This window comes from Rattus rattus, chromosome 11, assembly GCF_011064425.1.
Source record: "Rattus rattus isolate New Zealand chromosome 11, Rrattus_CSIRO_v1, whole genome shotgun sequence".
Taxonomy (NCBI): domain Eukaryota; kingdom Metazoa; phylum Chordata; class Mammalia; order Rodentia; family Muridae; genus Rattus; species Rattus rattus.
Window position 1 is genome coordinate 16,353,470 of NC_046164.1, and position 15,850 is coordinate 16,369,319.

At 41.6% G+C, this 15,850-nt stretch overlaps 1 protein-coding gene across 11 annotated transcripts in view; it reads right to left on the reverse strand.

The window, feature by feature from the left end:
• Znf644 (zinc finger protein 644) overlaps window positions 1-15,850 on the reverse strand; it is a 78,220-nt gene that overhangs the window by 18,776 nt on the left and 43,594 nt on the right. For 8 of the 11 annotated variants that reach the window (XM_032917040.1, XM_032917036.1, XM_032917034.1 and 5 more), the window contains one exon: window positions 82-3,098. The exons of the other annotated variants lie outside the window; for them this stretch is intronic. In XM_032917040.1, coding sequence (XP_032772931.1) covers window positions 82-3,067 — 2,986 coding nt within the window. In that variant the 5' untranslated portion in view covers window positions 3,068-3,098. The remainder of the gene's footprint in view (window positions 1-81; window positions 3,099-15,850) is intronic. 11 annotated transcript variants of the gene reach the window in all.

Genomic DNA, 15,850 nt, shown 5'->3' on the forward strand with positions numbered 1-15,850 from the left:
TGACCAAATTCAACACAATTTTCAACTCCTCTGAGTCTGAACAGACGTATTAGGCCCCACCTGTCTCCGCAGTGAACTTACCTTTTCTAACTCGTTTCACGGGCGTCCCTGTGCCAGTTCTTTTGAAATGCTGCATCTTGTCACTTGTGGCTATTTGTTCTGGTGACACAACATGACGGGCTTCGTAGCTTAAACCTGCTCTGTGAAGATGTCCGCGGACGTGATTTGACAGCCCAACACCGGTTTCAAATGTTGCTGGGCAGTAAGGACAGGACTTCTTCTCCAGAGACAAATCAGTCCAATGAAAAACAGAACTATGCTTGGACAAAGGCGTGTCTGAGCTTTCCAAATGCGGAGGATCATGTAGATCCTGTAAGAAGTTGTTAGTGCCACCGTCTTCGTAATACTCAAAGTAGAAGCCGTCATTCTGATCGTAACTCAGGGCAGCACTGTCTCCAGGGCCCTGGCCTTCCATCTTGCTTTTCAATAGGGGCAGTAAGTTTACGTGCTCTTCAGTAAGGTCACCGTAGGCATCTTCTTCCATGGCCTGTGCTGTGTAGTCACCTAGCTCCACGTTATCCCAGGGACTGTCATCTTCTGTCTCATAGCTATCGTTCTTATCAGAATGAAGCTTCTGCAAAACAACAACAGTCATTTTATGCAGAAAGTCGGGGTAGCTATCCAAGTCCTCTCCACCAGAGCTTTCCTTTGAGGCCTTAAGCACTCTTTTCACAGCCACACGCTTGTGGCCTTTCTCGTTTTCTGGCCTTTTGGCTTCTGGGTTATGAGGGTCTGAAATAAAATTATTATGAGAATTACTTGATGAAAACAGATGTAAAGAGTTTAATGTGCTAACCTCTTTTTTGAGAGGAAGTGGGTATGAATCACCTGACTTTCTGACCGTCTGGTAGTCGTCACACTTGTATCTATATAAACAACCGCCGTCTGCCTTGGCGTTGGGTTCTTCTCTTGGGGCCTGATGGAAATACTTTGGGTTTTGGTCAGTGCTGTTTCTAGCCACAGCGTTCTTCTGAGGAGACTTGCTCTGACTGCATGCACTTACACCAGACTGGGCAACGCTTTTCCGGGCCTTCTGGACTCGATGTGGCCGCTTATGAAATTTTGAAAAAGTACTTGACTGTGGGCTGGATCCGAATGTGCGCCTAGCATCCTGTTTTAAAGCAGAGTTCTTTGGAAACGTACTGGACTGCTGTTTAGCTAATGACTTGGTGCTGTCGACATCCACCGACTCCTCAAGGCTGTCACTTTTTCTTTTGTCAAGTCCAAGAGGATTACCAAAGGAATCCATGCACGGCGAGGAATGCAAATACTCCATGTGCTTCTTCAGAATGCTTCTGGCTGAAGTCGTGAAGGGGCACATCTTACACAGGTATGGAGCTGGCTTTCTGGACCCTGTAACAGAGTCTTTCACTGTCTTTTTTTGTGTTTTTCTCTGGCTTACTTCTGAACTGACGACAGGGCACTTGACGGCCGCCCCATGGGCAGTGCCGCGATGACATTCCAGCTCACTCTCTGTCACGGCCATGAAGTTGCACTCCTCACAGCAGTAGTACCGTTTGTCTTTCTCGTGGGTTTTAGCGTGCTGCACAAACGTCTTAGGACAATTGGTACCAAACACACACTGAGGGCACTGCAGACGGGCACTTCTGCCTTCATCTTGGAGCTCTTTCAACTCACGGATCTCCTCCATCAGCTTCTGCCGTCTTTCTTGGTGAATGATCATATGTTTTAGCAGTGAATTACGATCTCGAAAGGTCCGTCCACATTCTCTACAGGCATATGGCCTGGGGACGTTAAGGTGGCGAAAGTGGCTATTCCCATCCAAATGATACATCATATGCCTGTGGAGATGCTTTTTCTCCCTAAAGTTCACATTGCACTTTGTACAGGGGTAGAAGGATGGCTCTTCAGTACTGAAAGTGACGGGTGACTCCGAATCACTCTCTTCACATTTCTTCTTTACGCTATTTGAAACTAAAGTGCGAGTGTGAACAGGAGAATTACCCTCCCCACATTTATCTGAGCTATAAACTAGATGCTGAAAAGGATCCACGGCCTCCAGGTCCCCGTCAGCTGACTCGGGTTTCACGTTTGGCAATGTGTAGCTCTGTGAGTCTATGGCCTGTGTCTCCTCGCTTTGCCCTAGAAAGTCAGCCTGCAGCACTTTTGACTTCCCGGGTGCGCGGCCCGAGTCACCGCTGCAGTCCTCGGTGTAGCGAGTGATTTTGCTCACGTCCATCTTTCTCTTCCTCTTCTTTTCTAGACCCACGACTTTAGAATGAGCTGGGGACTTGTCCACGGCCTCTTCGCTCGTCATAAGAAACTGAATGAACTCTTTTTGGGGGTCCCAGTTTGTATCATTTTCTGACCTAAATTCGTCTGTCCCTGAGGAAATCGCTGCTAACGCGTTGACGCGGTCATCTCTGACCACCGCGGCGGTGGCGTCACCCCCACCCACCTCTGCTTGACTTAGTAAAGTGCTCTCTGACTTCACGCTATTCCCTACTGGGTTCTGACCGTCACGACCGACTAGAGCAGAGGTAGGTAGTTTCGTAATGGAATGGGCTGGACTCTTCGTATGCGCTGCATCTGATAACAGAAAGAGAACTGGGTGCTGGCTGGCTTTTGATGGTGTCGACAGCTGACGGTCAGCGACTGACTTCAGTGTTGAGCAAGAGTCTGCTGCTAGCTGCTCCGTGGGCTGTTCAGAGGTTAGGGAAGCACTGCCCTCACTCACACTGCAAGTCTTTGTTGAGGAGGAGCGAGAAACTGGTCCATTAGCAACAGCCCCTGTGGGCACGGTAAAGTTTTCACTAGGAACAGCAGCAGTGCCGGCAGGGATAAACAGAGCAGACTGGACTCCACTTAAGGCTTGTTCTGATTGAGCCTCTGACAATTCTTCAGACAGAGTCAATGCACTGTTCTTCTGAAATGTCTGGCAATCTTTTGGTTTATGAACACCACTGTCTTTCTCTGAGATGAAATTGTCATCTTGGAGCTCTCCTTTAGCACCAGTAACCTCAGTGTTTATCTTCAAATCATCCATATTGTTGGCAAGGTCATTTAACACATTTAGTCTAGAAAACGGAGAACAAAAATTTAGATTTGCAAAAAAGATTTGCAATAGCATATATTCCAATGCTAACTGGAATATATGGAAAATTGGAAGTATACATTTTCATTGGTTTAATTTTCTACTTTTTATATATTGAGATATTAATAACTTTATAGGAATTAGAAAACACTTCAAACATTGAACCACTTTAAAAATATTTATAAAGCAAATATTTCTATTTCTGCTTTCTAGAAACTAAGTATTCTACATATATAAACTACCCAAGGAAATGCATACACTTAAATACAATATAAATAAATGCATTACTCATTGAAAACATTTAAAATATCATGCATAGTTTTATAATAAAAAGGATAATCATGTCTTAAGGACAGTTACTCCATACAGTAGAACAGCTGGAATTATCAAATGTGGCAAAGAAGAACTATTCTGTCACCTGAAGCTCACTCCTGGAAAAGGTGACAAGAAACTTCAAGGTGACAGCGTGGGTCAACACCACTGGCTCATTTATATGTAAATAAGTAGCAATCTTTACTTCTAAAATATTTAAAACTGTTTTGCTCAAGATAGTGTTCTGTCAAAACTCTACACAACTGCCATCTTGTTCATAAAGTTTTAGTCATTCTTTATCCACGTTATTCTTAATTATAAGTTACTAATGCTAAAATTAGTCAAGTTTTATACCCTGAGATCCCAAATTCTAAATTTCTTTTTTTTTTTTTTTTTTGGTTCTTTTTTCGGAGCTAGGGATCGGAACCCACGGCCTCGGCTTCCCTAGGCAAGCGCCTTTGAGCTAAATCCCCAACCCCTAAGCAAAAAGCAATTATACCATTTATAATCTAACAGTAGTGTAGAGGCCCAGACCTTTTTACGAAATGTCATACATAATGTAGGTTAACATGGCAAATTGCTTTTGATCATATATTGAGCTGGATAAGAAGACAAAAGAATCTTAAAATCATGAGAAAGGAGCCGTATGAGGCTGTCCCATGAGGAGACGGTCACTCCCCTACATCACAGGGAGCTGACTCCTCCACAGGGCTCTTTGGAAAAGAGGACACCCTGCACTACAGCAGCTTGTCCTTAACTCTGAGGGCAGCGATATGACCTGGTCACCACCATGTTTCCCTGAAACACCTGGCAAAGGTGCGAGACAGCGTTGTTGAGTAAAGAAGTAAGCGATGAATAAGTAAAAATGCAATTGCAAGATCACACAAAGAAAAGCAGCTTTATACCTGTGACATCTCCACAGTCCGTCTGGAATACAAGTCCTACCATGGTTCTGGCCTCGAGTCAGCAACTGCAACAGGGCCTAAACTGTACTGGTGTGACGGCAGCGGTGGATGCTGCGCTCACGCCCTACTGCGCGCTTACGGAGAGAGCCCTCGGCTAGCACTGAGACTGCAGTAAACAGGGCAGACTTGCTTTCTGCTTTGCAGATAAAAATTCACATTACCTTTGCAGTGATTTTTAATTTGTATAGTGAACAATACTATTTTTAAGACAGCAAGGCTCTAAAATTCAATATAGAAATTAAGATATTTTAAATAATTTTCACTTGGAGTACAAATTTTATTTTTTGTAAAATACTAACTCTAGCACAAAAAGAAAGGATTTGAATAACTGTCTCATTTCATAACTTTCAAAAACATATTCTTTCAACAAAATCTTAATAAACGCATCAAAGATTACAAACAAGTTATTATAAAGATCTTTCCTTGGCATTATTTATACCAACAATCATTATTCCTTCCCTCACACGTTTTAGAATTCTGCTTTGCAGCTGGCAAACTTCCACAGTAATAAAAATAGACTTCCAATAAGATCATATTCAACGGTATCACCCCAAAATGGTGCTAATGCAGCACCCAGCAGGAGTCTACATCACAAACACAAGTTAAAAATGGGCAGCACGTAAACATGTGTGAGGAGAGTGGGGTTGACTCTGTTCTGGTAGCAAACCCTGGCGTTTCAGGCCAGGCTGGGGGAACAGTAGCTGCCTCAGTGCTAACAACCTCGTGACACTGACGGAGGACAGGCTTCTGACCAGCCTGAAAGACACTTTCTGTTTCTATTTATTGTAATCACAGAGGCAGTCAAATATATGCTCAGTCAATTTGAAGACTGTATTAGCTTTTCTCAACAGGAAGCAACATTGCTAACGAAGTGGTAAATTCAGTGTTAATGAGTGGCTCACTGTTACCACCTCAGAGGTAAAGCCTTCCATGTTCTGCGTCCTACCCATCTGTTCTAGTGTTAGAGGTTGAAGGATGAACAGACGCCTTCCATTTAAAGCAACTTCACTGGTGCCCCCTGAACAGCAGGGTGACAAACTAGGAGGATATCATGTTGATCTGAAGGCTGCATCCTTGTTATCAGAATGGCTTAATAAGATCTCCTAACTTCACATTCTGAAGACACCATGCCATTCTGCTCAAAACCATATTAAAAATACATGTATAAAACATATTTGGTCCACAAAACATATCTAGTAAACAAAGGAAACTAAATCACACTGCTGAAACATAAAATCCGGTCTTTCCCAGCCAGCTTTTCTTCATGTCCACATCATGAAATGTGACTTAGCTATCGACTAATAATTCATAATCTTTTCTACTCAGGAGAAATGTTTAGTTAAGTGACATGGCTTTCTTAGACCACTGAAAACGGCCATTTATTTAATCAACTGGAAAACATGCTGTAGGAAATGCAGTCTGCACATTGGTTACGAACAGCTAACATTTTTCTGGGTTTAATTTTCCTAATACATTCTGACTATAAAACACTTCAAGTATTTTATACAAATCTCAGGGCACAACAAAAAACAACTCATCATTACATTTGGAGTGTTTATATGATTACATTGTGAAGGATCTGAATGATTACATTGTGAAGGATCTGAATGATTACATTGTACTGCATTATGAAGGATCTATATGATTTCATTATGAAGAATCTGTATGATTATATTATGAAGGATCTGTATGATTACATTGTGAAGGATCTGTATGACTACATTGTGAAGGATCTGTATGATTACATTTGAAGTATCTATATCATCACATTGTGAAGGATCTGTATGACTACATTGTGAAGGATCTGTATGATTACATTTGAAGTATCTATATCGTCACATTGTGAAGGATCTGTATGATTACATTATGAAAAACCTATAATCTTCATCTACTTCCTTGGTTTACAAGGACTGTGCTCATCCAGATAAGAAAGCATTTGACTTAGAAACTCACTGAAAACTGTGGAAAAGTGTTAAGCTAGCTCCACATGGGCAAATACATACAGCTAAGCACTGACACCAGCTTGTTGCTGTAACAAAAGAAACATATGTATAGATAAGAATTACTCACTGAATTTAAGGAAGCTAACCAAAGCTACAGGGATAGTTCAATACGCTTTATTCCAGAGGACCCAGGTTCAATTCCTAGCCCCGACATGGCAGCTCACAACTATCTGTAACTCCAGTTCCCGGGGATCCGTTACCCTCACACATACAAACATGCAAACAAAAACGAAAGTACATAAAATAAAAACAAGTCATTAAAATATATTTAAAAAATAAATATAAAGGAAGCTAACAAGTTTAAAATATACCATAATGGTACAACGTTTAAAAGATTCAATGTTTAAGAGAACTTGAATTTGATTAATTCAAATAGCACTTAGATTCTTTAATGTACTGTTTAGATAGCACTACTAAAATCCTCCTACAATCAGCCACAGAGCCTTCCTCCTAACTTCCTTCTAAACATGCTCTTTAAAAGATGCAGACTTTTTTAAAGCTGCAAATGGGGGTTTAAAATCTACATAACGTGTACTTCAGCTTCCAGAAGCATAATGAGCTCTGCAGCTATAGCTGCCTCTAGTCATACACGGTGAGCACCGCACAGCACAGAGGTCAGGCCCGTCTTCCAGATGACAGATCATCACTTACACGCCTCAAGCAAGTCTTATTGTCTCAGAAATCTCAAACATCAGTATTTTTGCAAACTATCAGCACTTGCTATAACACCCTCACTACACTGCATCTTGAGGTTACTACAGAAGAAATGAGGTGATAATTGCATATTAACATAATTATTCTGTAATCCCTCTGAGCAAGCTTCCTAGGTCACTCAGTAATTCAGATTAGATACAACCTTCTTGTCATCAAATCTATGCTGTCCACTTTCTGTTCATGAATAATTCTTTTTTGATAAAAATTATCTTAATTTCATTCTTCTATGTACATTATTAATTGTATTTATTGCAAGTAGGTTAACATTTGTGGGTACTTATTACATAATGCCAACCTTTGTCAGACAGCATAATTTCACATAAAATGTAGTATAATTTTGCCCTCATTCTAAGTTAGTTCATTAGTAACTGTATTACACAGCTATAAATAAATTATAATGCTGCCCACGAGCTGAGTTCTAGTCAGGTTTTCACAAACCCTATGTTCATTTACATTATCCTTAGAACACATGACAACTTCAGCTAGTAATGTAGAAGACTGGGTCAGAGAGAGAAAACCATTCACAAACTGTCATCTAAACTGCAAAATAAATCCCAATTAACTACATTTAAATCACTATAGCATTTAGGCCTATAAGTACTATACACAATATAACAACATACAAACTTAATTCTACCCAGGTTCTACTGGAAGATAAAGTATAACACATAATCATATCAACCAAGTAGTATCTTACTGTGGATGTGGTATCACACTGACTGGAAATAACTATGAAAAATAATCAACCACTTACAAAAATAGAGGCTAACACTAACCACCACGCCATATAATAAAACAAAGAAGTTAGCATGCTTAGCTTTATCACCCACAGGGTTAATAACTCAACTATCAGAAGCTTGTCCTAGAAAGCAAACATGGAGTCAACATGTTCAGATTATAAGGATAGAATTTCACCTTACAATTAAGAAAAGCCAGAACAGGGACCCTTGATACAGAAGATGGCTGTCTTACCTAACAACCAACTCAAATGACTCAGCGGATAGCAATTTGCCAGAAACACTGAAGAACAGAACTGGAGGATGAAGATCAAGTCAAATGATTTGTAACTAAGGTTCTTTTTGATTTTTGATATATACCATACATGTTCATTTAATTTAATTGCATCACTGACCAGCAATACTATTTGAAACTAAAAGGAGAATTTAACTACAGAACCTTAAACACCCTCTAATTTCAACTGTGACACACTGATATGATGATCCCCAGGCAATGAGAGCACGGTGCTAAGGGAGGAACACAGGAGACCCACAGAGCTGAGCCTCTGACCAGGAACACTTTTAAGAATCCTAAGGCCAAATGGCAAACACATGTAGATAACCACAAAATGTCAAGATGTGATGGGGCACAGGCTGAAACATGGCCACGTATCGTACAGGCAACTTAGACACAGTCTTGCTTTTACTAAAAATAGCCCAAGGTGAGACTTCAAGGTGTGTCACTATCTTTGTGCTGCTCACAGTGCAGGTCACAGAACGCATAGGAGTCATATCTATCCTCCTACTATGTGGGCCTGGGGACAGAAATCAGGTCTTTTAGTGGTAGCAAGCACCTTTACTTACTGAGATACCTCCTTTCCTACACAGTTATCTTACTACTTCCTGGTCTCAGACATCAGAAGTTTGGCAGTACTGTATGTTACTAGGAAATGCTCAGCTAGTTCTGCAAATCTGACCAAGAACTCATGGGTAGGGGAGATCCTGACTAGTATCCTTCTGCTAGATGAACACAGTATGAAATTGTCCTCTAAATACCCAGACTAAAGCAGATCTGAGCCAACCAGAGAAGCCTGTGTGTGCAGTGATGAGGTTAGCATGCCCACGCAGACAGACAGACCACCTGCACCACCACCCAGTCCTGCCAAGAGTCAGGGAGAGAGGGAGAGCCTAGAGCCGTGTGTGTGTGTGTGTGTGTGTGTGTGTGTGTGTGTGTGTGTGTGTGTGTGTGTGTGTGTGTGTGAGAGAGAGAGAAGGAACCCTCAGAGAAGTCGGGACCGGGCTGTACTCATCAACTTTCAGCAGCTGGCTGGCTGAGCATGGCCCTGTACAAGACAAGCAGGCACCATCTGAGTGAGGGGTTCATGACACATGATGGCTTCCATGAAGACATCCAAGTTTTCTTTAAGCAGGTGGCCTCTGGTAGGCGGATATGGCAAATAAATGGCCTCACGCTCTTGAATATATATGGACAGCACAAACCAAACTCAAGAAGGGTGGATCTAGGAGTTGGGAGGAGGAGGTCACTCTGATCAAAATTCATTACATAAATGTATAACATCAAAAAACTAATAAAAATACTTTGTAAATAAAATCCTAAAGGTTTTGTAGAAATGTTCCCCTTTCAACTTATCTTCAATTCATGTAAGATTTCAAAAAGCCCCTAAACAGCAAAGCTAGTATTAAAAAAGACAAGCCCAGTCATCCTGATCTCAGGGTGCCACGAAGCTACAGTAGTTAAGTGGCAGTGTAGGGAGGCAGGTATACAGACTGATGGGATCCATTTGAGTCCAGAAATCAACCGACCAATCCATCATCCAGATGGTCTTACAGCCAGGTCAGACAGTAAAACAAAACTCATCAACATTCTGAATACCCAGCACTCAGAGAAGAGGCAGGAGGATCTCTGTGAGTCTGAGGCCAACTCAGTCTACACAGCAAGTTTTAAGTCAATAGGGATATCCACTGAGCCCATGTCTCTAAAAACAAAAGAAACAAAACAAGCAACAAAACAAAAAAGCAATCTGAATGTAAGAGGTCCAATTTGCAAAATTCCTAGAAGATGGCATGAAATGTGGAATCCTTAGCATCAAAAGCACAGGTTGGGGGGAACTAATATGGACTTTATCAAAATAAAGAACCTAGGTGGGGCACAGTGCCACTCACTTAACCCAAACACTTAGGAGGCAGAGGCAGCCTAGGTATTGTGTGAGTTTCAGAACAGCTACCCAGAGAAACCCTGGCTTGAATGAATGAATGACCTGCTTATCAGAGTGCATTATTTAAATGTATTCGATAAATGTTAGTCAATATATATAAACAGGTCAACAAGGAGGACAACCAACAGACTTGATCAAATTGTCTGTTTGAAGAAGATCTACAAATAGCCAACAAGCCAATGAATAAATGTTTCATTTTATGGTCACTGAGGAAATAAAAATCAAAGCCTCAAAAAGATAAATTCTTCACACCCATAAGATGCTTAGCTTTAACAAACAACACAGGAGAAAGACCCAGCACAGAGACAAATGTGAGTCACGGACTGACACACAGAGGCTGAGAGAGCGAAGTGCCCATCTGCAGAGACACGTCAGGTGATTCCGAAAGGCTAACTGCAAGCACGCGGTCTAGCTGTTCAGTATCTAACAGATAACAGATCATCTCAGCAAAAATGAGATTTGTGTTCCAATGCCGGCAGTAACCCTGGAGCCAGTGCTCCACAGTGCCATGTCCTCAGTCCTCACCCTTCCTCTGTGAGGAGTCCCTACACAGTTGCCCACACTGGACCTCAACTCACTTAGGCGTCCAGGCAGGCCTTTAATGTGCAGTCCAAACCTCAGCTTCCAAAGCAGCTAACAGTAGTGACCCAAGCTCACAGGGAAACGTGCACTGAAATACGTACACTGTGTGTTTACAAAGCCAAAGATACAGCAGAATGCTATTCAGCCGCAAGTAAGTAGCCATTCGCAAAAGCTCATCAGAGACAAAGGTGATGGAATAGTCAGTGAGGATGGAGGGGTGAACAGGAAATGGTCATGAAATAGGCTGTGGAGTAACCAAATGACTCAGACCTATACAAGCTGAGGATTACCTCAAAATGCAAATACACCACACATCAAAGAACCATACGCTAGGAATTGTTAATTACATGACATAGGAATTATTTCAATGTTTAAAGAGAACAATCATAAAATGTGGTACATCCTGTCATATCGATCGATGTAGAATAAATTTTTGCTTCCTAGATCTCTCCAAAACCATCTAGCCAAACCCCAAGTCACTAATGGGTTCTTTGTAATGTTAAATTAACAAGGTGACCCACAGTGCATGGTCTTTCTGGCTGGAACAAGGGAACAGTTTTTCAATTGTGATTGGCCAGGTTTTCCTGGCTGAAGAACACTCCAAGGCAACGACAGAAGCCAGGACAAAGGACTAGGACACGAGTGCAAACAACGCCAGCAACAGCAGAAGCAGTGGGTAGAGCTCGGGCCAAATGTTTCCCCTCAGTTCACGTGTCAGACTACAGCACTGGGAGGCCCATACGAGGAGATAATGAAGCTGTGAGCAGCATTGTCTTGGGATGGGGGATTCAGGAAGGGGTCAGGGCTCTGCTCTCCCTGAGTGAGGCTTCAGCGGCACCTCAAGAAGGCGCTCAGCAGGAGCAAGCAGCCTGCACTTTGGCCTTCCCAGTCTACGCTGCCATACAGACCTCTGTTCATCATAAATGAACCCATCTGAGGGATCTGTTACAGCAGCACAAAAACTAGATAAAAGCAAATGAATGACTATGGAATTAAATATGGCTGTAATACAAAACTGCGTAAAAGAGGGGAAGAATACAAATTGTATTCAAGTATTTTAGATCTCTGCATTCTCTAAAAAGATTAAAAAGACTTAATTAAATTAAAATCTTACCGACAAGCATGCAATTGTAATCCTCAGGGGTAAGTCTCAAAAGTGTGCTCTGAGAACCACTGGGGATCCCCGAGGCTCTGCACACAAGTCCTCAAAATTAAAGCAATTTTCATACTAACACCTTCCTTGCCTTTTCCCTCTCCTTTTCTCCTACGTGTATAATGGAATTTTTCAGAGGCTGTATGACTTGTGATATCCCAGCACTTTTTTCAAAAAGCAGGTATAAGAATACAAAGGTCTTCAATGAAAGCATTTAAAAGACTTCCTAAATGTAAAATAATGCTAGTCTCAGTAAATTTCTACTACAAGTGTATTTCATAAAACTGCATTATTCATGCAAACATGTTCTAAAATACTCTCTGAAGGGTTTACATAGCGTCTGCTTACATCCAAATACAACAGCTATCCTTCTCACCTGCCCAGGGTACCCTGGACTGTCACACTGGGTGAGCAGAGCAAGGGCCACCGGGCCGCTAAGCATCTGTGAGGCATAAGCCCTCATGACACATGGCCTGCTCCTAGATAACCGCAGCTAGGGGGAGAGACACTGACAGAACCATTTAGACAAATCAGAGTTTAATGGGTCTACAAATAATTTGAGACTCACTGACTTAAATAGATATATCATAAAACTAGAAGAACTTAAGACCATATCATGAAGATATTAATTCTACTCACAGTAACAAATACATTCAATTTTATAAAACCTACAATATAACAAACATTGATGGAAGTGCAAACAGCAAAGACAGCTTATACTTCTTGTATAGAAACACCTGTGTCACCTAAATCAAGGCACTGTGGCACTGACACCAGAGGAAGCTGACCAAAGATAAAACACAGAAACAAGTCCATGTGTGTGTGTAAATTTACTTATTTATGACAAAGGAATACATATCGACAGCAAGTCTTTTTAATACATATAAAATATATATATTCATGTGGAACCATGACAGTTTGGAAAAATCAACTCTAGTTAAACAGTAAAGCTACTAGGATAGTTTCCCAACCGCACTGGCCAATGGCACTGGCTAGATGACTGCTCTGTGTCCTGTAGATGCTTACCATTTGGTAGACTATACGTTCCTGGTACCGTCCCTAACCTAATGTCCGGATGCCAGAGTACTGTGCTTATGAAGGCACTGCCAAAGCAGAGACGTGGGATCAGAGAAACAAGAGCGGCCTGCAGTTGAGGAGCACTGCTGTACAACCTAAGAGACTATTGATTGATGTGAGCATCCTTAGAACAGGAAAGAAATAGAACCCAAGAAGCACTGCCTGGAAAGAAAATGAAGACCTACTGGGCTGCGCTAAAATGAAGGCCTCTGTTTCACAAGGCCACAAGACACTGACAGTTTGGCTGAAGTAGGCTTGGGCATGTTTGTGTAGTAAGTGTAACTAAGCAGTTTCTATCTAGAAGTAAGCAAGCTCGTAAAAGGGGTGGAGAACCCAAATGAGGAGAAAAGGGAAGATTAATTGTAACACACATGCAAAGAGAAGAGGCCTGGAGAAATGCCCCACACTTAGGAGCATACAGTGCAAGTGTCTGAGTCTAGTTCCCTGCACCCACACAGGACAGCTCACACCTGTCTACTAACTCACTCCAGCTCCAGGAGATCAATCACCTCCTTTGGCCTCCCTGGGTACTCATGCAGTACCATGGTGTACGTGTGTGTGTGTGTGCGTGTAACCACAAGAAGAGGTTTCATAGAAGACGATAGCTAGCGAGTCATACAGACAGCGGGTGAGAACTGGGAAACAGTTCTTGTGCTAAGTCCAATTCCAGCCTATACACACCAACAATTCAACAGACACACTACACCATGCAGTATGTCCAACAGCAGAACTCAATCCAAAGGGTCCGTAGTAAAAAACAAAAAAACACTAATTAAGAAAAGTAGTCCATAGCTACACCTGACAAAATTCAGACTTCCCCAACATACTGTTGAGATAAAATACTGTATAATTCTATTTACATGGACATTGTCAGGCAAGGCTACTCTGAAAGGCTTAGTGACTGGGAAGGTGCCCCAGGCTGGTGGCATCTGTCCCGACATGTGGCCATGAGGTGTGAGCTATGTGCCTAACACTTTGTGCACTGTAAACACTGTGTGAAATACTTTATTAGAGCTGTGCAAGTCTTTTGTTGGGAGTAAAAGTGCATCTGGAAACAACTCACTTCTCACACTTCAACTACACTTTGTACATGAAAAAAATGCATAAAGTATTTTAGAAATAATTGCTGGAGTCCTCAATATGCTATAGGAAGGCTTAATTAGGAATATTTAATTCTTTTTGTTTTCCAAATATGTGTGCCTTAATTACCCAAAAACATTACCTGTTTCTGAGCTTCATAAGAAAATATAGAACGCCCAACTTGAGAAATACTGCCAATAAAGAGAATCTGGAGAGCTTTCTAGTGTAGAGTTATCGTTTACATTGAGACCAAGACAGTTAGGCCGAATGGCAGACAGCACTGGAACTAACAAGGTTTCCTGCACAGGACTGCACTTCTCTACCCATTAAACTAAGCCTGGCTTAGACTTTGTATTTATGGCCTTTTTATAAACCCTGTTTTAGGGTACCAGTAATCATTTATAAGTCAGAATCAAACACAACATCGAGTTTCTCATTTTGCTTTCTTCCCTGAATGTAATCATGTGTAGCATCGTACGGTTAACAACAATCTAACTCATTTTTAAGCCATGTAGTGCCACCAAGTGGCAACAGTTATTTTTTCTAAAAATACCTCAGGTAATTAAAAGTTAACTATAGTATTTTATCAAAATGGGAGAGGGGATCAATCTTACAATTCTAGTCAAAGTTGAGAAATCAAACTGTCTTTTCTCTCTAAAGAAGCACATGACACTGTCTAGGAGTTACAAAGCGACAATTCTTCAGGAAGGCAAGCCTACACAATACTTCAGTGCTGGCCACTTGCTATGCTAAACCCCATTTCCATAGCCTGCATTACAGACAGTGACACACAAGACAACAATGGGCAGCTTTCCTACCAACCAACTACCCTGGTTACGTCTGGGAACAGAGGAAGGAGAAACAGGGTTAACCAACCTCTGTATTAGTGACCTAGGACAGCTAACACACACACACACACACACACACACACACACACACACAGAGGTGTCACAGATCTTAGAAATGCATAGCATTTCTCCTTGGCTCACAAACAGACATCCTTTCCCTTTGATTTCACATCCTGTAGCTCGGAGTCTTAGTACCCACACTTCCTCACTTCAAACCCACCAGCCACAACTTAGCAGATCTGCTCTAATAATCTACTTCACTTTGATTACGTCTGTAAAGGCCTACCTCTCAGTACGACCATACTCTGGGGTGGAGGAGGCTTGGATTTGGTGGGTAGTCTTAGGGGAAACCACAATTCACTCCAAAGCACTACACCTTCTGCATTTGACTTGGGGGGGGGGGTGTTTTCTTACGTAAAAGAACAAAAACTAATTAAATCACAGAATGCTATTTGAAATTATTAAATTTTCCTAACTTAACCCACTAATTGAGTTAATCTGTAGCATAAAACCATGACTCTCCTAAAGCTCGTGTTTAGCTTCCTTCTAGTATACTTAGTGATAAACTTCCAGCCCCGGGACTTACTACTCTTGCCTTATCTGGCCGTTCTACTACTCTTCAGCCACGTTCCATGAATTCTGCTCTCAGGTCATGCTCCAAATACATGCACGGACCTCCTTTGTGCCTCCCTATCTCTAGCTTTTCCTAGAGCATCCTATATAAAGTCTAACAGCAGTCTTAGCAACCATTCTCTCTGCTAACACGCAGTGCTCTAACACGGGACATAGCATGTCTTTATATCTGACTTCAAAGCAAGCTCTGGAGAACAGACAGGATTTTTTTCTTCACAGATGGATAGATGCTCCAACATTATAGAAATATCAGAGACTATCCAAGCAATCAGCTGTCAAGTCATATAAGATTAGGAAGCCATGTCTTTGTACTTCCTACAGATTCAGATCTCTGATAGGACTGAAGATTAATTATAGTCTCATAACTGAAGGTAAATTATCTAACATTAAGGAAAATATTCCAGAGTTGAAGGGA